The sequence below is a fragment of the Scardinius erythrophthalmus genome (assembly GCF_964197995.2).
Source record: "Scardinius erythrophthalmus genome assembly, chromosome: 1".
NCBI lineage: Eukaryota > Metazoa > Chordata > Actinopteri > Cypriniformes > Leuciscidae > Scardinius > Scardinius erythrophthalmus.
In genome coordinates this window covers 47,909,649-47,932,773 of record NC_138221.1, presented here as the reverse complement: position 1 = coordinate 47,932,773, position 23,125 = coordinate 47,909,649, and the positions used below count along the sequence as shown (strand labels likewise).

The 23,125-nt window shown below is 37.7% G+C and overlaps 1 protein-coding gene across 5 annotated transcripts in view; it reads right to left on the bottom strand.

Annotated features, from left to right (window-relative positions):
* The window catches only part of rbfox1 (RNA binding fox-1 homolog 1), a 291,777-nt gene that overhangs the window by 266,868 nt on the left and 1,784 nt on the right, over nt 1–23,125 (bottom strand). For all 5 annotated transcript variants that reach the window (XR_014030469.1, XR_014030470.1, XR_014030471.1 and 2 more), the window contains 2 exons: nt 16,797–16,857; nt 16,127–16,290 (listed from right to left, as the gene is read on the bottom strand). Coding sequence is in view for 2 of the 5 variants with exons in the window: in XM_081370504.1 (XP_081226630.1) it covers nt 16,127–16,174 (48 nt within the window). In the remaining 3 variants the exon portion in view is untranslated. Of the gene's footprint in view, nt 1–16,126; nt 16,291–16,796; nt 16,858–23,125 lie in introns of those variants that run through there.

The window sequence follows — 23,125 nt, the reverse complement described above, 5'->3', positions numbered from 1 at the left end:
AAGTGCAGCAGGTCAAGGTAATTTCAGACAAGAGGCAGTCACACGGGCTGTCGGAGCACGTTCGGACACATTTACATGTGAAGAATAGGGCAGAGAGCATGACCTGAGCACATTCATTCCGCACCGCTCAAGAGTTCAGACTTAACTGATGCAATTCCAAAGCAGGGAAGATGCAACCAACTGCAGTACTGTAAATTTCCCATCACCATGAACTACTCGAAAGACGAAACCCATTTTACTTCTCCCCAAGTGCTGTGAGAGCATGAGACGTTCACACAAAAGTGCATCTTTTTTTTCATTTTTCTTTTTTTTTCACCAGGGATACATCAAATGAATATCCACCAGCATTGTCTGGCTTTTATGCTGAGAAAATGGAGAATGCCAGTATGAATTCAGAGTAGAAATTGCATGCCTTCACCTAGCTCGGGGCTGTCACACTGTGTATGTCAGTCATGTGACAAGCACAATGCGATTGGTTGGGGCCTAGATATGCTGACCAAAGAATAAGAGATAAAGTCAGATTTTTCACCCAGACAAAATGAAACCCTCACTGCACACAGCTGAGCTCCTCCACGAGCCTTCGAATGGTTTACTCGATCAAGATCAACCCTCTTAACATAATGACAATGCCCCCATCACAAAGCTACCATCTGCCAGCTAGTTTGCGGCAATCTGCGAGACGAGTGACTAATGCTGGAATAGAGGGTTTCGATGCAAGAATGTTAATGAAGAAAACTCAAAACAAAGCAACATAATGCTGGAGTGCAATGAATATGCCTTTTGTGTCCTTGTTGGACTGTTATTGAGGAAAATCTCATTTTTTTCATATATAAAACTACTTACCTGCATTCAACTCCACTCAAGCCTGTTGTACAGAAATTTGGCAAAATCTTAGGGATGCATAGCCTGGCTAACGTCAGACCTCTTCTCATTGAGACGTGGTCTGGGAACCACATGTTCATTTTCTCGTATTTGAGGCGTGGTTTACGAATGCCCAGAGCCGTTTATTGGGCGCTACGAATGCCTATCAAATGCGCCTGTACGTAGCTCATAGCCAATCGTTTCAATTATACCAGATGACGTATGCAGAGCGACAGAAATTCGACGAGGAAGAAGACGAAATAAACTTGCGTTCTAAACTACTTAGAACACTATCTAAGGCTGCATCGAAAGGCAACTTCGCGTCTGATGCCATGTTGGATCCAGAAAATGCAGCATGGGGAAACCCAGGCTAAGGGATGCACTGATGTAAAAAGAAATTCCATCTGTAATAATAAAATAAAATGAACATGAACAATTATATATCCAATACAAATACATTTAAAAATGCTAAAAATATCTACTGTTGGCTGATGGTATAATGCATCTCTACTAACTATGCACGATTAATATGTTCAGTTGCATTTTACTATTTGCATTTTCCCACAGCTGTCCAGTGACAAAACACACCTGACACCATTTTTAGGTCACAAGTTGAGAATTGCTATCTTAGAACACCAAACCCTCGGTTTACAGAAAGGAGGTACAGGACTGAGAAACATTAATACTTGGCCAAGGTCAGTGCCTAGAGTTTGTGACTCAATAATCTATAGGCTAAGATATAATCAGAGGGAGACAAGTAGTTGTTAGTGGTCCCTGCACACTGAAGAATGAATCAATCCATCCAGTGACAGTACAATTCCACAAGCGGGTATCAGCTTTTCTCTACAGCCAAGATGACAGACAACTGCTCTTGATTGGCCATTGAGAAAGATGCGTCCCAAGGTGCTGGAAGACAAAGTGACATAAATGCAATACACATTTTGTATGCAATAGGTTCTTGCATTAGCTGTTCAAAAAAGCATGTATTATCATACTCTTGTCTATAAAGATGACAGTAATGGAGGAAAATTGCACCTAGTAAGAGACTCAACATGACTGATTGAATATAATCATAACGCAAAATTTAGTTTACCAAAATATACCTCTAATCAATGAATCTCATTATTTCAGAATATGCTTTAAGTTTACAGCAGGGATAAATGTAGCCCACATTAGCCGTGGAATGTACAGAACAGTGTTTTGCTGTTTTAAATTTTCCAAAATGCATAAACCCTGCAAAAACAGCTTGCATACATTTGCTCCACCAAGAGCAAAACCAATTAGGTGAGTGACCCCTTTTGTCACAAGGCGTTTAAACCGGCATGTTTATTTGTTGCTTTCTTCACCAGTCAACATGCTCTTATTCACCATGATCAAGGTCACTCTCCTCTATTTATTCCACATTACAGAGCCGTCGCAACAAAACCCCTTCCCTCTGTCCAAGTCTGGACTGATGCGCAATGACCCGACTACTATGGCCAATACAACTGCGGCTAGAAACCAAATTGCCTCGCTGACTAGGCCTCCGTAAATACTTAAATTGCAATGGACAGATTGGACATCGGTCCTCACTGGACACAATTACCACAGAGGTCCAGCTAGTGAGCCCCAAAAGATCCCTCTGCCCTTCAGAGTTATCAGGTGTGCCTGCGGGACCCTGATAAGACCAAAGAAGTCTGCTTGGAGCACAGCGAAGGAATGCTCCATTTATGCTCGAAACAAGTCTTTATCTTGCTCTCTCTCTCATCCTCTGTCAATATTCCCCAAACGTGCCACGGTTTGACCATATCAAGCAAATTATTGGCATCAAAGGCAAATCGGAGGGAGTTTAAGGGGTTGAGTGTTTAGGTGGCACGAGCGGGCAATGGATCTTTGTCGTGAGAGAAAAGAAAGGAGCGGGAGAAATCCTCTTACGGGTGGAATACTGATGAGACCGTGATTGAGCTGGTGTGCTAGCGATGGAGAAGTGATGTCACTGATGAGGCTATTGCAGGCAGCTGGAAATGACAGCAGGAACCTGACGCCAGCTCTGCCTTCTGGCTCACACAGTATCCTGCTGCTCACCTCTCACACCGCACAAACAATCTGAACTCGAGTCAACAAAATCTCCGGTAGTTCCCTTTGTCTCACCGACATTCTTCAATGGCCGAGAACACAATAAACACCTTGTAAGCACAAAAACAAGTGTGGAAATCCCAATCTGCTACAGATTATACCTAATAATGTCACAGTACAGGAAACATATGAACGCTGCATAATTTCAAGGCCCTATTTACATACCAAAGAAAACAAACTCTCTGTAACAATTGTGTATGCCTTGTACCCATATCTGAGTGTAACATTCAGACACAAAAAAAAACGATCATGACATTTTAACCATATCAAATATGAGGGAAAAGTCAATCAAAAGATGAATATTACATTTATTTTTCGTCCGCCATGAAAAGGGCCCCGGCTCACTCATCCAAGGAATGAAATTAATAGCATTTAAAGCAGCAGGCGAAGGGGAAATGTGTTTCTCTAGATCCTCTGCTTCCTCCCTGCCCCAGGCGCTCCGCTACACAACTATATTTCACAGCAAAAGCTAACAATGCTGCCATCTTAATGACCCTAGCAAGGCCACATTATTCCAGAATTTGTTTGTGTGTTTCCACTCCCAAATATGCAATTACTTCGCTGCTCGTAAACAAAGTAATAATGCTAGATTTCATATCTGACCCCACAGTACAAACCTATCCATTGTCCGCTCGCGACAACACCAACGCATCTCACCCTAGAGATAATAAAGCGAGGCTACTATATCAAATCAATCAATGTCTATAAACAATATGTACAGTGGGATCCCAAAAAGTCTAAGAATTAAATTCAGTTCAATTACATAATTTGCGTGGCGAGTTAAAAAATGTTTGAAAGAAGTTGCTTATAGGCTCACCAAAGTTGCATGTATTTGGTTAAAAAATACAGTATAAAAACAGTAATAATGTAAATATTATTATGATTTAAAATAACTATTTTCTATTCATATATTTTAAAATGTAATTGTGATGGCAAAGCTGAATCTTCAGCATCATTACTCCAGTCTTCAGTCACATGATCCTTCAGAAATCATTATAATATGATGATTTGATGCTCAAGGAACATTATTAGCAATGTTGAAAACAGTTGCAGTGCTGTTTTATATTTATGCAGAAATATGGTACTTTTTTCAGGAATCTTTGATGAATAGAAATTTAAAAAAAAAATTAACATTATAAATGTAGTTACTGTGATTTTTTTATTATTTTTTTATCAATTGAATGTGTCCTTGCTGAATAAAAGTATTCTTTTCTTCTTATTCTTAATTTCTATTGACGGCAGCGGTCTGACACAAATGTGATGGAGAAAGAGAAGCCATTTGAAATGAATCTGGTGAAGGTTGTGAATATGCTACAGTCAGACCTGAAGTATCTGTCAATTCTAGCCAGGTGCAGTCACTCCAGGAGTGAGATGTGGAGCTCATTATCCTATGCATTTAGTGGACGAAGGGCCTGTTTCACATACAAATAAAAAGACAGCATAGATATGTTGTGTACAGACTGAATTTAAATGTACATTACAAGACAATATCAAAGCCCGAATTCAGCCCGTTTCCACTGGATGGCAGTATCTGTTCAATTAAGGCATATGGATGTTTATACATTTAATTATGACTTAATGCAGCACTTAAATGTAACCTAATTTCATTTGTGCAGGGAAAATAGCATGCTTCTTTACTGCTGTGTGGTTCAAACTACTAAGCAGAATAGTATTATACACTGCTCAGGTCACTGGTTAGATGATTGTATATGTATCTCGCCATCCAAACATCCGGTTTGTGACTAAATGCATCTGGCTCAAAAGCATTCCAGCTCATTTGTCAAAAGAGGGCATCTTCTTATGACAAAAGATGCACATAGAAAATGTCTTTCTTTTATGTGGTCCTTCAATGACTGTGCAAAAAAGAAAGAAAAAAAGCCTTCAGGATTCTGTTAACCACCCATTACGTAGATTGCAAAGATTGTCTGCATAGCTCAGACAGGTTTGCATTTGAGATACAAATGGAAAGCAACAGCAAAAATTCTGCACAAGTGCCCTTGTTAATTTGTTCTACATTCAAATTCACACACATATTGCTATGCGGAACATGTCAATGTTAACGGCCAATCAATAATTGATAATCTTTTCCACAGATTCCTCAATACCTAATAAATGTACCATTGTGCTGAAGTCCATTACTGAACTATTCTGCTTTTGCAGCTCCCACATTCCCTCCTTCAATGGAACAGAATAGCTACAAGCTTTACAAGATGTTAAATCAATCCATCTGCTTATTGAAGTGTCTTGCTGAACTTTTGACTTGCCTAAAAGTCCATCTGTGTGGCATTACAATTACAAACACAACATGCTATGCGGAATCCCATTGTTTCTTGCCTTGGGAATTCAAACAAAATCTGAGACATTCCCTGATTCCCTTGAACACACACACAGTTCTGCAGTACTAGTGTCACATCTTGTAAGAGTGTCAAAAGGAATCCCATTAGGGACCGGGATCATGACGAAAAGACCTGGACGGAGTTGTCCGAGCCCAGTGAGAGGTTAAGGGAGGATCAGAGAGAAGAAAAACAAGAAGAGGTACACTGCCACACATAGTTACCATTTATGAGGTCACTGTCGTTCCCCTGGCTTTGGCCTTGCAGCTATTTTGAACTGGCCTGACCTACATCTTGTCGGCAGTCGGCAGAAGACCTTTGCCTGACATGAGGCCCTCTCTGGGCCAAGCAGTCGCACTGCTTTTTGCTTGTAAATATCTGTTGACAAGAGCAAAACATCCTTTACTTTCCCATGGCTGATGTTCTTGCTGAGTATTATGGGTAGTCAGCGAGGCACATAATACTCTAATCTTCTTCTGATTATATGGTAGCACGTATGTGCATGCACACAGTTATTATAAATCACTGCACCTTTTAGCCTGACTTAAACCCAACTGTATAATCACGGGTCTCCAAAGAATAAAACCATTCACCCAAAATGATAAAGCCTTAACCTCACATTTCAAAGCGAGATTATCTCTGGACAGAACCCTTCCCACTTAAAGGTGGAGTGCATCATTTTTAATGTGAAAATACATTATTCTATCCAAGCTTAAGCCATTCATAGCCTGACTTGACACAATAACAGAGCAAAGCTGTTGCTGTGTTTGTGTGAATTGACCAGACCCACATAGCAACACTGTTTCAACCAATGGCTTGTGTTTGTGGGCAGGACTATATTTTTGACTGGCAAGTTTAAAGGGGTGGTTGAGTATGATTTTACTTTTCTAACTTTGCTTTTTGAGCATAAACAACATCTGCAAAGTTACAACGCCCAAAGCTCAAAGCAAAGGGAGATATTCGCTTTTAAAGAAATCGTTTTTTTAAGACTACAACAAGACATTCCTCCAGGGTTAGTGACATCACCAACCCTAAAATTTACATAAACCCCGCCCCCGGGAATAAGCAGTCCATGTTGAGAAGAGGAAGAGTTGTTGTAGTCGAGCACATTTGTGAGTCAGCTCAAACTGTAGCATCCATCTTTTCACATACAATAGAAAGTCACTCTGTGTGCATCTCACAACAGTTCCTATACGAGCGATTTATAGATTATAATGACAGAATATGCTAATTGAAGATAGTTAACTCTACATCAGCAACATAAATTCATCAACTAACCATTCAGAGACGTCCTGTTGCATTCTACGTATTGTCACTTCTTCTTGAGTCTGTCCATCTTTGTCTGACCCCGTTTAAACATAAAAGACAGAACAGTTTCTGTCATTTTAGTGTATGTCTGCCTGAGGTAATCAGAGCTGTTAACACACAAGCTCTTGAAACCCCGCCCTCTGTGTCGGGAGCAGCAGCATATTTGCATTTAAAGGGCCAGACACAAAACGGTGCGTTTTTGCTCACCCTCAAAAAGTGACAACTTTAACATGCTATATAAGAATATCTGTGGGGTATTTTGAGCTAAAACTTCACACACACACACTCTGGGGATATCAGAGATTTATTTTACATTTTGTGAAAAGGGCATTATACCACCCCTTTAAGATGGGGGAAGAGTTCAAGAAACCATTTGAAAACAGTCAATCGGTCTCTTTCACTAACCCTAACTCTTTCACACATACATGTATTCGTGCATAAAATCGGCATATAAAAAATTTAACGTAGGATTCTTGATTCATGAATATGTTTGCACTAAATTTAATTCTAACTTCATTATCAAATTTAGAACCAACTGAAACGACATACATCGTCGGCCTTAGAAATTTGAACTATTTTAAAGTATTCATTTCAAATCTTACAACAAAATTACTAGCTGCAGGTGCAGTCTCTCATTTAGAATAATCATTAGAATGAGGGTAATAACAAATGTATGGTTTTCTGCAGAAATATTGAGTGAGATCTTTTCCTGCGCACATAAAATTATTGCTGAATGAAGCCCTTTATTTTTGCATTTAAATTTGGTGAACTGCTAATGGCACAGCAAGTACATACTTCAACTTTAAATATGAGGGTTCCAAAACCAGTGGGTGAGAAAGCCAGGAGACATTAGTCTGTTAATGGATGATCAGCATGTGTGTGTCAGAATTCAGGGAGACCCTCTTGACTCAGCAATTGTGTTTCTGGAATAAATCTCTAAAAAGCCTTTGCAATAATCTGCTTGACTCATGCCCAGACATAGCCAGTGTGCACTCCAAACGGCAGGCTGCAATGAGAACCAAACAGAGAAATGGCAACAGTTTATGGAGAATGAGCGGGCTTCTCTTAGAAGCCAAGCAGTGGATAACAGAACACAACAGAGTCAGTCAGGTTTGAACAAAGCACTGTGGAGACAACCTGAAACCCCGTGCCGTAATAGGCAGAGAACTAAACAGAATTTTAATCTTTTTTCTTTTCTTTTTTTTATAAATATATAAATATTTCTTATTTCAAACTGATTTGAAATTACACCAGGGTGAAAAGTAAAAAAAACTAAACAAAGACTATAAAAAATAATGATAATCACACTTCACATTAAGGTTAATTTCCGGTTTTAATATTAGGTGTCATGAACTAACAATGAACAGCAATTATTTTGCAGTGTTTTTTGTGTCTAGGTTACCGGTACACTTAAAATAAAGTGTAACCGGCAAGATTAATGAATGGTAATGCATTAGCCTATACATCTTTTTCATTAACTAAAGTTAACATAGAAGAACCTTATTGCAAACTGTTGCAACTCAACTTACAGTACCACTCACACAAGGGTTGTAATTACCTGTGAATGAAGAGAAAATGAAAAAGAAGTGATAAAACGAACAAGACTGAATGAGAGAACTACTATATGTGAAAATAAAGACAACTAATTAAAATGCCTTAAAGCATTAAAACAATGAAAATCAGGTCAATCTATGCCACCACGTGTGTTCATTTTATGGCCACTAAACTCTAAAAAGATTATTTTAGACCTGTCTATGAGTTATCGACAACCTTGTTCTTTTCATCTACTAGAGTCTATCAACCAGCAGTCAGGACAAAACATTCAGCAGTGCTTGTGTTTGAGTGGTTCTCGTTGACTTTAAAGAGCTGACCAAGAGGCAAACTCTGCTCTCCATCAGCTTAGAGGTATCGACAAAATTTAGGAACTCTCTGGACGTTTCAGACCGAATTCATATGCTCAAGGTGGGGAAAATTAAATCTATAGTCATCAATCAGAAGGCTCTTGAGATGCTCAAGTGCTTGCATGTGAATGGCTTCTTTACCTCTGTCATGCAATAGCGGGGCGGCCCACCGGTGATTATGTTTGGACATACTGGCTCTCATAAATAAGCTCTGCCATTCTGCAAGTGGGGACCTGAAAGGCAACGTGCCCCGGGGAGACATTTAGTGTGCTAACAGAGCCCGCGAGTATACAGAGATTAGAAAGCTGTCTTTTTATGTGCCTGCCAATATTGCGGCAGTGTGTCGTTAAACTCATCACACTTCCAAATCACAGCTGTAATATGCAGTAACATTTTAAACGGAGTGTTAAATATGGTATCTTTGGTAGGTGAGGTTTTTCTGAGATGATAAGTATGCATTTGTGAAATCTGTCATTTAGCAGACACGATTATCCAAAGTGATTTATAGCAGGACAATTCCAGGGACCGTCCCCCAGGAGCACCTCAATGGCAGAAGGGAACTGCACAATAAAACCCACCCTCACCACCATGCAGCTTCAACACAACTGCGTTTAACAATCAGTCCATTAGCTTTCCTTTATCATAAGTGTCTAAGTGCTTGGTTAAAACAGACACATTCAAAATGTACATTAAGTGTACACTGTAAAAAGCGAACAGTTGGATCAACTTAAAAAAATTACTTCAATTGGCAACACCTAAAGAAATTAAGTTTTCTCAACTTAAATGATCACGCTTTATCGTGAAAAACGTAATGATTTAAGTTGAGAAAACTTAATTTCTTTAGGTGTTACCAATTGAAGTAATTTTTTTAAGTTGATCCAACTGTTCACTTTTTACAATACGTAATTAATCTTTAACTAAGGTTTATGTTTGTATTCATGGACTTTTAGTTTGCTTTTCCTTGTTTCCTGTGTCTTTGTACCCCATGTTCCCGCTCTTTATTTGTTGCCATAGTTACTGATTTAGTTGCTGTTTCTAGTTTGCTTGTTTCACTATGTATTATTGTATTTTTATTTATTATTGTATGTATTATCATTATGCTGCATTCACGCCTTGTCGTAATTATGTAGGCTCGAGAAGACAACACGTGACGTTCTATTCGGAGCTGTTCACTTCCTCAGATTGGGAATTATGTGTGTCTATGGCAACACTATGCCTAAATTAATCTACAGCGGTTATGTGGTACAAGTTGGAGCTCTCAGAAAAGTCCCATCTTACAAGCTGTAATTACTAGCTTTACAAGGATGTGAATGCTTTTTACAAGTTGAAACCTGTGGCCAAAACTGGTCTTCCAGTTTCCCTCAGATTAGTTTCATCAGAGTTTTTGAGGCCTCATCGTCTATTAGTGTTTTCATGTACACCTTTTTCTCAATGCATTGTGGTCTTATTGTTTATATTTAGTTATGTTTATTTTAATTTGGTATTGTACAGCACAGTGGTCAACTACTGTTGTTTTTATTGTGCTTTATAAATAAATTTTGGTCATTTCAACATGGCGTGAGCGCACCTTTAAGTCCTCAGTTTTCCTCAGTTCTTTGATTTTGAAGCACAATAAGAAATTAATGTCAATTTAGGTTAATTATTTTTGTAATTTTAGTAGGTAAAAGTATATTTTAATTCAATACCTTTCTAACAATGTTTAAATAAGAATGAACTTAGCATAATAAACATCCATCATTAAGTGTAATTAAAAAGTACTTAAAAGCACCGTCCTTCGGATGAGACATTAAACCGAGGTCCTGACTCTCTGTGGTCATTAAAAATCCCAGGATGTCCTCCGAAAAAGAGTAGGGGTGTAACCCCGGCATCCTGGCCAAATTTGCCTCTTGACCTGTGTCCATCATGGCCTTCTAATCATCCCCATACTGATTGGCTTCATCACTCTCTCTCCTCTCCACCAATAAGCTGGTGTGAGGTGGACGTTCTGGTGCAATATGGCTGCCGTCGCATCATCCAGGTGGATGCTGCACATTGGTGGTGATTGTGGAGATTCCCCCCTTCCATATGTGAAGCGATTTGAGTACCTAGAAAAGCGCTATATAAATGTAACAAATTATTATTGTTATTATTATTATTATTATTATTAAAAGAGCACTAAACTGCATATAAGTAGGACTTAAGTATCTGTAAATACATTCAAGATTATAATAAAAATACAAAATTAATATTTTAATAATTGAAACAATGATTATAAAAAAACAAGTGTAGCAGATTAAGTTTCAGCTTACAGTATTTAGTTGCAGTAAAGTGCATTCAATTTACCGAATAAATGACATTAAATGTCAAGTATATCATATGTGTTTGGCAGTCTATACAACATTATACGTTGAATATATTTCAAGTCTATTATACTTAACTGGACTCGCTTAATGCTGAATTTAACACAAATTACAAATCATACTAATAAAATAAAGTTGCAAAACACTGTTCCAAAATAATACATTAAGCACATGCTAATGTACATACAAATATGTGTGGACTCTGAAAGTATATTATTTTGATAATCAGTACTTTTTAGACTTAACCCCTTAAGTATCTTAAGTATAATAAAAATAAATAATTATGATAAAAATAACACATGTGCATTATAGCTCACTGCCACATCACAAATGGTAAATCTATTATTTTTTTTCTTTATATTTAAAACATTTTCAGAAGCTTTTTTTCTAAAAAAACATTTAATGGATGTTATCTTTTAAACTATTGTCATGAAACCAAACTGATGTTTCTATCATTCTTTCATGATTTTTCATGTTCATCGCTATTTCAAAATAAAGGTCTGAAAACGCCTTAGGAGTATGAAAATATTCTTGTCGCAAATTGATAAATTACAGAAAAATATAAAAACTAGAGATTGTAAGTTTTCAAATGATATAGTTTGTCAAGATTAGTTTAGGTTTAATATAGGATATTACTGTTTTAAATTTGCAATGGCTGTGGGCCCATCGGTGGGCCGGTGACACACTTTTTTCCACAAGGGTATATAAGCACATGATTGACTGGTCTTTACCCAGTCCTTTAGATCCAGTGTAAGAGTAAAAACTTATGATTAAGCAAAGAATGAAGTATTCCCTGCAATAACTGCAGTATTTGTTTTTCAAGCTATAATTCAAAAGAGATACACACAAATGATACCCAAACTGAAGTCATGTCTATCAGAACTAAACACCCTTTTCCTACCAGATTTAACAAAGGTGTCAAACTGAGCCAGTGATATTAATTGTTTTTCCTGTCTATTGGCGTAAGAATCCATTGTCTGAGACACTGAGAGTCAATCCACAACCAAATTTGTTTTCACCAGAAAGGCTTATCTTGTCTTGACATTTGAAAAAAAATGAAACATATCAGTAAATTACTCCTGTGAATATTGAATCCGCAATAAATTAAGTACCTTCTCTCATGTCTAGTGGGATCAGCGTATCGTGATACACTTCAGAAAGTCTGAGTTGGAAGGAGGGAGCGGGGGGGGGGGGGGTTTAGTCTTTCTTGAAGATATCTTGAACAAAACCGCAACTCTCTGATATAAGGCCTCAGGCTTTTTATATGAATCAACCAAGCAAGGCTACTGCTACAAGTGTATACTTCTGGGCTGCAGCTCTGAAACTTTATAGTGCCTCTCTGGGATCTCAACCTACTACACAATGTCTCTAAAATCCACAGTCATGTCATATATGGCTTTTTCTTTAACGAAGATATGTGGGGAACAACCGAAATGTTATCATGTCACATGTGATTTGACTTTTTAAAAAAATACAAAAAATAAAAACGTGGATGACATCTAGGAGTCAAAGTAATGATCACTTACACACAATTCTCAACTGGGGTTTATATATGCATTGAAAACTATGTTCACTGATGTATCAAAACAGACTGTGTTTTGATCTGCTTTGGCTATAGAAAAAGCAATTACACATGCACACTGCTCAAAATAATACACAAACATTATCAATATTTTTTAATGCGCAGCGATTAAAAACAGCTAAACCATGAAGGATGTCGTATTAGCTTTTTGATGCATGAATTATTAAATCACTGTGTTTACATAATTATTTTATATGAGAATAACAGAATCGGAAAATACAAATATTATGACCTTTTCATATAGCTAGTTTTTGATCTCACTAATAAATAAATTCTGGCATCAACATGCTCATCATCTGCATTCATGGTATACAAAGATTCCAGTGATGAGCATGATGCACATATACAGTTTGTGCTGAATAAAAAAAGCTACAAACAAACAGATATTTAGTAAGACATTTTTCTTGGACGCAGAGCATACAAAGCATGAGTAAACACACTCAGCTGGTTCACTGCAAAATGTATTCATTACTCTACACAGCAACAGAAAAGTAAGCCCAGGCGGTGAAACCTCAGCATATCCTTGGAACTCTGAATACAGCACATGAATATCCCATGGAAAGGGGGGTACATTTACAGAGCAAAGTGTGTGGGAAAGTTCCAGAGGAGTCCGAGTATCAAAGAGCTCAGGCCTGGACAGCGAGTGTCCACCCTGGGAAACTCAAGACTCTGACACCATAGCTGCAGGCCACAGACGAAAGCAGCAAAAGTTCTGCAGTGCCACAGAAGAAACCCAATTACATTCCCACCATTGCCCAGCTCAACCCCTCCTGCCAAATCTGCTTCATGATAAGGAATGGCAGCAACATGGGAGAGCCTTTATACAGAAGAACTAGTGATCGATCCAACTTCTCTCCAATTAACAGCAAGGTAAATCCCTCTCCGTGGTCCCTTGAACGTGTTGCCAATTAGTGCTGGATGGCAGATGCTTGAGGGCACTTTCAACAGACCTGCGTCTCAAATTTGTTTAGAAATGCAGAGGCTGTTATTCAATTTCGCTCCCTCTTAATACCTCATGCCTCTTCACACACCGCTTATCTGGGGAATTGCGATTAACAAAGATGTCTAACACACACAGGGTTACCGATTGTGGTTTAAAGGCCTTCCAATATTCAGTCCGTATCGGCTGTTGTTTATTTCACGGCTTCAGAGAGCCAGTTCAGGTATTGGAGCAATGCCTCGCTCACACAGCGCTTGTTCCTGCTGTAATGAAACAGCAATAGTGGAATGCTATTGAATGCTTATTTCCCACTGACCTTAAAAATGCAGACAGCAGCACAGAATCTATATTTAAAGTAAACATGAAAGGCATGCGGCTTTGGCTTTTTGCCTGCCGTCTTTGACACTATCTGCACTGAACATTTTTCTGAAGCAAATGTGCATTTTAATCTAGGGATTGTGAGATTTAAATAACCCCTGGCCTAATCACAGCACTCGCTCGCGAGTCCTTCACCACGTACGATAGAGAGCCTTGGCCGTAGCTGGTTATTAACAATACACTTCATTACACGCTGCATACGCTCAAGTGGAAAGGCAGGTTAAAAATAGCATGCTTTGAGATTTGGTTCGTATGCTTTAATAGCTCATGAACGTAACTAAAACAAAATGTCCGAGGAGGTTGCCTGGCAACAAAGGCAGCTCAATTCAAAATGTTTCTACTTAATGAAAGAGTTGAGTAGGTGGCGCAGAATCAGCCCGAGGAAATGGTTTTCGTCGACGCTTGTCGACACTTTCGCTCGCCATCTTAAAAGCACTGATGGCAAAACATTGTCTCGGGACTTCCCCTCTTCTTTGTGAAAATGAAACCAATTATAGTATGGTCAATTATTTCCAAGTTAATTGCCGTTAAAGCCTTACTTGTCAAAGGCTAATGGCTATAATCCCGATAAGAGGTCTAATTACGGCAGTTATAGGAGTAAATGGATTTAAGAGTCTGGTGGCAGGTGAAAACAGACAGTCTTTCTTCCGTTCTAAATTTTACTCGAATGAACGAGTAAACTGGGGACCTGTTATCGCAACGCATCACATTTTCTAGCATAACAGGGCTTGACCCCATTGTGGATTGAACTCGCGACCGCTCACGTTAACCAAACACTTAAGATGGAAGCACCATCACTCACAGAGATGTGTAATCGTGCCCTTATCTCTTCACAGAGAAAGATTTTACCATGACAACCAAGGTACACAAACAATCGAGCAGCTTTGTTACACCTGCTATAGTGGCTTTACAAAAATGTGCTAGTATCATTCTGAAGGCTGATAAAAAAACTAAAATTATATACTACCTTTTTTTAGGCTGCATTTCAAATGTGACCCTGGACTACAAAACCAGTCACATGGGTAAATGTTTTGAAATTGAGATTTATACATCATATGGAAACTGAATAAATAAGATGTTCCATTGATGTAAGGTTTGTTAGGATAGGATAATATTTGGCCGAGATACAACTATCTGAAAATCTGGAATCTGAGGGTGCAAAAAAATCTAAACATCGAGAAAATCACCATTAAAGTTGTCCATTTATGATCATGATTGTGCTGCATTCACTCACAAAAATAAATGTTTTATATATTTAAGGTGGGAAATTTACAAAATATATTCATAGAACATGATCTTTACTTAATATCCTAATGATTTTTTGGCATAAAAGAAAAATCGATAATTTTGACCCATACAATGTATTGTTGGCTATTGCCACAAATATACCCGTGCGACATGTGACTGGTTTTGTGATCCAGGGTCACAAATATACTGTACAGTAAAAGCCCTAATATTGTTATTAGAGTTAGAGTTTTAAATGGTCGTTTGACAGTAAAAGTTAAAGCTGAATTTTCAGCATCAGTCTCACATTGTCACACATTTTCAGAAATCATTCCAATATGATGATGTGGTGCTCAAGAAACATGTATTATTATTATTCTGAACACAGTTGTGCTGCTTAATATGTTTGCAGAAACTGTGGTGCATGCTTTATTTTAGGATTCTTCTATGGAAGTGTATCTTTATTTATCTTTATTAACAGTATTTATCTTTTTTTATTAAAATAATAATTTACATGTAAATAAGCAAATTAAAATAACACAGAATACAAAAAAAAGTAAGGATGCTGGGAGGCAAAATATGAAAGTATCTTTTACAGTAGCTGGCATGGCAGTGTAAATGCTCAGGGTCAAAATGGGTCTCGTTCTGCAGGACCTCCACAATCTTTTCGATGTCCTTTTCCTGATGGTCGTGTTTATAGACTGCATATAACTGACATGCCCTCTACCAAGGACACCAAAACACAGCTCCTTATTTTACAGCAATGCATACATTTTGTTGTTGTTTCAGAAGATGACCTTTAAAAATACAGTATTCCTGAGGTTTGTAGACCTTGGGAAGGTTATGATTGTTGAGAATTTTTTTACAGCTCAAATATGATCTATGACCTCGTATTAAAGTAGGCCTATTGCAGAATCGAAGAAAAAAAAAAAATCCACCAAGACTGCACAGATATTGGCTCGATTCAATAAAAGAAAAAAATATGCATGACCTCCAACCAGCACCTTCTTGAAATTCACTGCATTCTTTGATTTCCGCTGAACTTTGGTTAATTGACATTTAGGAGGGGAAGCAACAGCCTGTTGAGAACTTAATTGCAGCACGACAGTTTTCGCTTTCTCTTCAAATAAAGGTCGAGACCTTACCTCCTCCGCCGTTAGAGGCATGCATATGCGATACTCCTTCAGGAGCATAACGCCCACACTCGTCAAAAGTGTTCAGAAATTCATGAGAAGGAAACGCTTTCCGCTGACTGCTCCCACTTAGTTAACTTCCTTCCTTTGTTAAAGTTCTCCAATCGCCTCGAAACCTACAGTGGGAAAAAAGATCTACAACACTTACATTTTACCAGCATCTTCTGTGGTCTGTATTATGTGTTTTATGAAATATTTAGCTGTGTTTTTCCATTGCATAGCAATAGTATTTTTTATGCTGTTGCAAGGAAAATGCTTTTGCAATGTTGTTCAAGCATTTCGAACTGGACAAGGGGGGGAAAAACCTAGATCTAGAAGAAAATATAAGACTGTTATTTAGTGTAGCCAAGCAGCAGAGCCTAAATGTCAAACAGTTTGTCTTTGTCTTGATGAAAAATATCATTCTTTAAAGACAAAATGCACTCTGATGGCTGATCATCAATTATAATACAGACAGCCTATTTTAAGCATAATGCAGATGATGCAGGTAAAGTTTGTTTGATTTTTTTTTGTCTTCCGCAGCCTTTCACAGTGAGAGTTGGACATGTCGTGTGCATGTTGCAGATTGGATTCCTGCTGACATGACAATGGCATTTAATTAGAGCGGGTGAATGGATGTTACCTTTGGCATGGTGATTGCCTCTCAGTTTCTGCTGCGCTGTCATTGATGCCGTCACATCACTCTGCAGGTAATCACACAAGAGAAGGATGTCAATATTACTCCTCACGGTGAGAATGTGTACCGATGTCTCATGTTCAGGACATTACGTTTCATATTTAGACGTTTTATGTTCCCTATTTGAGGCAAAAATAATAATTCTCTTTATCTGCATTTTGTGTTTTCCAATAAACAATTTTTTAGACAACATTTACTGGAAAAGGGGGAGTTTACTGGGAGTTTTTTCAGAAAATATCTTCCTCCATGTATGCCTAAACCATGATAAAGTTATATGCTAATTAGGTGAGAAATATGAATAAAAAATATCTGAAAATCAGTGTGTGTGTGTGTGTGTGTGTGTGTGTGTGTGTGTGTGTGTGTGTGTGTTTACTGGAAAATAAGACAAAAATCATGATTAAAACAGACCTTCACACTGCAGAAAGAAAAGTGATTTTAGTTCAAAGCTTTGTTTTTTTCTCTTACAAATGGTTATTTCAAGATTGAATGCAAGCTATTCTTCTTCTGGAGTGAAAGAAAGTGTGTTTGTTGTGGTTGTGACAGGTGCCGCGTTTCTTTAGCTTTGCTCATCAACAATGTATTTTGATTTCTAAGACAACACACACCTCAACTAGTTCTTACCTACACCCCCACCTCTCTGAAGAGATGCCCTCTGTGCTCTACACCAAGCCTGGCTACCTGCTCATCTATCAACCTGTCTGACTGTGCTGTGTAGATCCAGTTGAAGTTAAATTCCTAGCCCACAGCACACACACACACACACACACACACACACCCTCCTTCTCTCACATAGGGTGTTGTTCCTTTGTGGTAAGATGTGCTGTAACGCATGCATAATTTTAGATTTTTTTTTGTTTGTTTTTTTGTTTGTTTTTTTCAAAAAGTGGCTTTGATATTCGAATTCCATTTATTATGAGCATGATATTGATGTATACAGCACCAAAAAAATCAGTGAGTGACACCGTTATCAGACTGCCCTCTACATTACAGAATGTGATAGAAAGTGCATGCAACAAACATCAAACAACTCATCAATAATGTTATATTCAATCCTGTTCATTAATATCATTCAAGTGGCCAATCAAGTGGCAGTCACGGTTTAAACGTACTATCCAATGCAATACACTACGCCTTTCACCAGCAGATGGCAGCAAGGAGCTTTTTACAAAGTTAAAACGTTAGGAACTAAAAAGGTCAACAAACAGTCTGTGATTAGATCTTTTCACATGATCCAGTGATTTGGAGAAATAATCCTCATGTTAAAATATAATCCTCTTTTGAAATTTAATTTGATTATTTTATTTGGTTTTAGCTGCGGTTGTTCAGATTCAATTTTTTATTTTATGTAACCTTGTTTTGTACTCATTTTGAATGCATATAAAGATAGCATTGGAAGAACACACACACACACACACACACACACACACACACACACACACACACACACACACACACACACACACTCTTCTGATGTTTATCTGATATGCATTCTGACAGAGCAATATGCACACACTACCCTTCAAAAGTTTGGGGTTGATAATATACAGTATAAAGACTAGAGTAATACTGTGGAATATTGTTACAATATGAAATAACCATTTTCTATTTTAATATATTTTGAATTGTAATTTATTCCTGTGATGGCAAAGCTGAATTTTAAGCAGTCAATACAACTTCAGAAATCAATCATTTATTCAGCTATGCACAGCAGTGGATTTCACATCTACAATGCAATTAAAACTACCCACACATTTCATACATGTCTCAAATCAATTCATTCTTCCATAACACTAGCAAAAGCTGTCACCCAACAAACACACTTTGTAAAATAGGTAGCATTATACAATGTTTTCATTTGTAAGATATTATTTCAAAAACAAGAATGACACAACTCTAGAATTCACTGCAGTATATGCTACAGTACATAGTATAAAATTATTATTCCTAAGTTGTGCCCTTTTTTACAGATGGTAATGAAATTATGTATATTGATAGCATTTTTTTTTTAGACTCAGAATGTATTTCATTGTGGTATTACTTTAGAAATTTAGCAAATTGATGTCATATTCAGGTTTGAAATTAAGTTTGAAAAAAGTATGTAAATTGCAAATTGGCCTTTAGGTACATCAAATTTTTGCCGGTGGTTGTGCCTGAGTGAGAAAAGATCTTATGTAATTTGAAAGATGTAGTCAATGAATGTTTTTTCTACCAAAGCAATGGAAAATTATTCACAGTTTAATAACATAAACTGTGAGTTTTGAAAAAGTGACCCAAGTATTGAGAAATGAGTCCTAGTTTAAATGTAAAATGTATAATTATTTCAAATTCAGACCTATTTCAAATAATTATCTACTATGTGGCAATCTATCCGTCCAAACAAATCACACATTTATTCAAGCCGAATGAAAGCAGGTCACTGGCTCACTTGCACTTCGCACCTGAATTCACCTGAAATTCTGAATATGTCCTTACGTCACACAAATCACCCACTTATGGCTCTTATGTCTCTAAAGCTCTCGATCCTCTACCCCCAGCAGCTTTATCATGCTTGACTGTGTCGGCGCAATGCAGTAGATGGTGATAATGATCAGGAGGTCAAAGGAATGATGGGAGCTACGAGGCCAGGGGGCAGTTTTCTCCTGCCTGTCAGTCTGTTGATTTCTGGATAGGGTTAGATGACAGCCAGCCCATCACCCCCTTGCTTTAGGTGCAGCTCCCGAAGGGATCAATCAATTAGCAGCGTCAACACAGATATTAGCCAATGTGATGGTGATTCACGTCCTAAGAAAGCAGCAGGCACATCCGATAAAACAAACAAAAAAAAACCTCCTGCAATATTTGAACACATTCGGTTTGAGAAAGCACTCTATCTCTGCAGAGGATCTAATTGGATACTGGGGGGGGGGGGGGGATCCAGTGATTTATGCTGCACCTCACCTCTATCTGTATTGGCTGGAGGCAGCTGTGAGGAAGAGTATGATGGGAATAGGGAGTGAAGGCTGGCACGTTTCCACAGTGGGAAAGCTCTCATACACTGCTTTGTGCTCCTTGATCAAATTCCATTTGCTGTTCTAGTCAGTTGCACCGTATCAGAGAGCATGACAAATATTAATCTCCTGTTCCTGTCAGAGCTGTGCTCCCATCGTGCCCTTGAATAATTCAACAGCGACAATGCGAAGTTGGTAACAGAAAAATGGGAGCGAGAGGGCTGATGTCGTTGATCGGCAAGGAAATCTATAAAAAAATATTTCACAGCGCAACGCTGTCAGCCGTAGTGACAACATGCTCACAGGTATGCATGCCCTGCAGCCACAGGTGCCAGTGCTGATTTCAAGATCATTGGCTCGCTGGGTTGAAAAGTCTCCTTTTCATCTCTTTAAAAGCAGTTTACGGACACAATGTTATCACCAGCTTCTGAGTACATACCTTGGTGACAGCACCTAATCTGTGACCTGAGGCAGGTGAGGTCAGAGGTCAACCACTGTCCAGCCAACGAGCCTGACTTAACCTGCACAGCCCTCGACGTAAACTCTCGCTTCAGTGGAAATCTGCAAATCAGAACAGTTCAAGAGACTTGAGCTTCTGCTACAGCAGATAATCTGCTCACACATGTCCACCAGTCTGAAATCATTCATCTCAGTCTGTGCTCAAAGAAGTAGCTGGAAGATGAAACCATGAAACTTCTGGGTTTTGATACTGCCAAGAGTTTGTCAGAGTATACCGGCCTTGCAAATATGATACAAAAAAAAAAATACAAAAACGTAAATGCAACAAAGATTGCAACAACAGATTTCCAACTCCTGCGAGGAATTCAGATGATGCAAACACTGAATCAACATGCACCTATGCTAAATTTGCAATTATATCCTTATAATTTAAGTCAAGTCACCTTTATTTCTATAGCGCTTTTTACAATACAGATTGTTTCAAAGCAGCTTCACAGTGATAGCAGGACAATAATGCAACAAAGTTTGTTTCTAGAAGAAAAAAAGTGTTATATTCCAGCTTAAGTAAATTCAGTGATGGTTAATTTTTGTTGTAAAAAAGTTATTAATTTAGTTCATTTACATAGCCGCCCTGAATAAAACCGTGATCTCATCGTCCAGCTCAGTTCAGTTCTCATATAATGGTGTCAATGCAGGCAGATCAATAATATGTGTTAACAACATGTATTCACTACTTCAATAAGCTCACTGTTTCTGCCTTAAATTAATATTGTTAGCTAAATGCGTGATTTGTATTTCTGAAATACATAACTTGACACAGTCACCTCTGATAACAGATCACTCTAAATTGTAATGTAGACACATGCATTTTCTGTTAAGCTGCTTTGAAACTAAATGTATTGTGAATAGCGTTATGCAAATAAATGTGAATTGAATCGTGTTGAGTTTTCAAACTGAGAGCGTGCTTGTTGCTGTGGCTTTATACAGAAATTAAAATGATTTTTGATGCACTACAGTGACTATTTTCTTACAAAAACTGCCATTAATTAAAAAATGGTTATCAAGGATGGGCCACTGAGAATAATTACCGCATTTACATTTACAATGATAATTTCTGCTCATGGAGCAGAACCTGATCAGATCACAAACACCAAAACTGGAGCTAAACTGTGGAAGCCAGCATTTAGTCTGATTTAATGAATTAATGTTGTGTGCCTGTCACTGCATGGAACTGCATCTAAAATCATTTCAATATGCTATGCTACTTCATAAAAGCCTTTATTGCAAAAGATCATATTGACAAATAGCTTTACAAAGGATTTTCTCTGTATTTTCTGATGATTTCAGAATGCTATGCATGCCAGAAATAGGCTTATCATCACACACTGCTTATGTGGGCAGTGTGAACAGTGTGAAACATGCTAATATGGGTGCCAAAGTAAATACTGTATAGTTTAAAAAAAATTTGGAATCAGTCCTGTTTTTAAATAATATTTTTATACAGCAAGGATGCTTTAAACTAATCAAAAAAGTGATAATAAAACATATATAATGTTACAAGAGATTTATTTCTAATTGTATTTCTATTCATCGAAGAATATAAAAAAAAATTATCATGGTGTCCACAAAAAAAATATTAAGCAGCACACCAGCTTTTAACATTGATAATAATAAGAAATTTTTCATGAGAAGCAAATTATCATATGAGACTTATTTCTGAAGGATCATGTGACACTTAAAGGTATAGTGGAGGATCTTTCCGAATTTTAGATAAGACCCACCCTCTCCACTTTTTGAAAAGTTTGATTGATTCACCAGAATGATTGACAATTAGGAGGACCAATAGTATAGGTGATCCACCCGGAAGTAAAAAATCCTCCGCTATACCTTTAAGACTGGAGTAATGATACTGTGAATTCAGCTTTGCCATGACAGGAATAAATGAATGTATTAAAATAGAAAACAGTTATTTTAAATTGTAATAATATTTCACAATAAAATCAAATAAAAGCAGCATTGGTGACCAGCCAATTCATAATTATTTATGCTTGTTTTCTTGCATTCCATAACAATTCAGGCTGCATTGGTCACATATCCATACTGAAATCAGCTTTAATGATTTTTTAAACTACATAAATCATGTGGATTAACATTGACATAAATAATATTAAAAACCTTGGTCATGACCTTTGAAACAATGCTTGAGAAGCTTATTTGTTTGGTGTGGGAAAGTAACTCTGAGCTGTAGGATTAAATGCTCCCCAAATGTTTTGAGAAGCATTTCAGTCAATTGCAGCGTGCAGGAAATTGAGTGAGTTTATGAGTAATTTACTACTGCAGCAGCAGCTGTGTTTGCTAGTTCCCTGACATTTACTGTTTATCTCGGATGTGTGCACAAAAAAAAAGAAAAAAAAAGGCCTGTTTCAAAAGATCTAATATATTCTGCATGAACACATTTCCGATTAATGATAATTTGTTTAAAAGTTGCAAAGATCTTTTGTCTAAATTCTGGGAACCTCAAGAAACTTTTAGGAATGTTGTTACACTGAACATAAAAGCAGACATTCATAGAAGTTAAAAAAGTGCTTTGCCATCAGGCCCCAGTTCAGAGGGCATAATAATTAAATACACTTGAAGTTTGTACTATCTATTTTTACCCTAACAAACCCATTACCACTTCAGTGCTCTTAGACATGTTGGAGAATAGCTGGCAATACCAAACATCACAGAGTCTAATCCTTCCCTTTCATTTCTGCTCAGCTCACGAATACATACTTCACTTTTCAACTTCCAGAGGTGGTTAGTGGCGCGGTCAAGGTCTCAATCTTC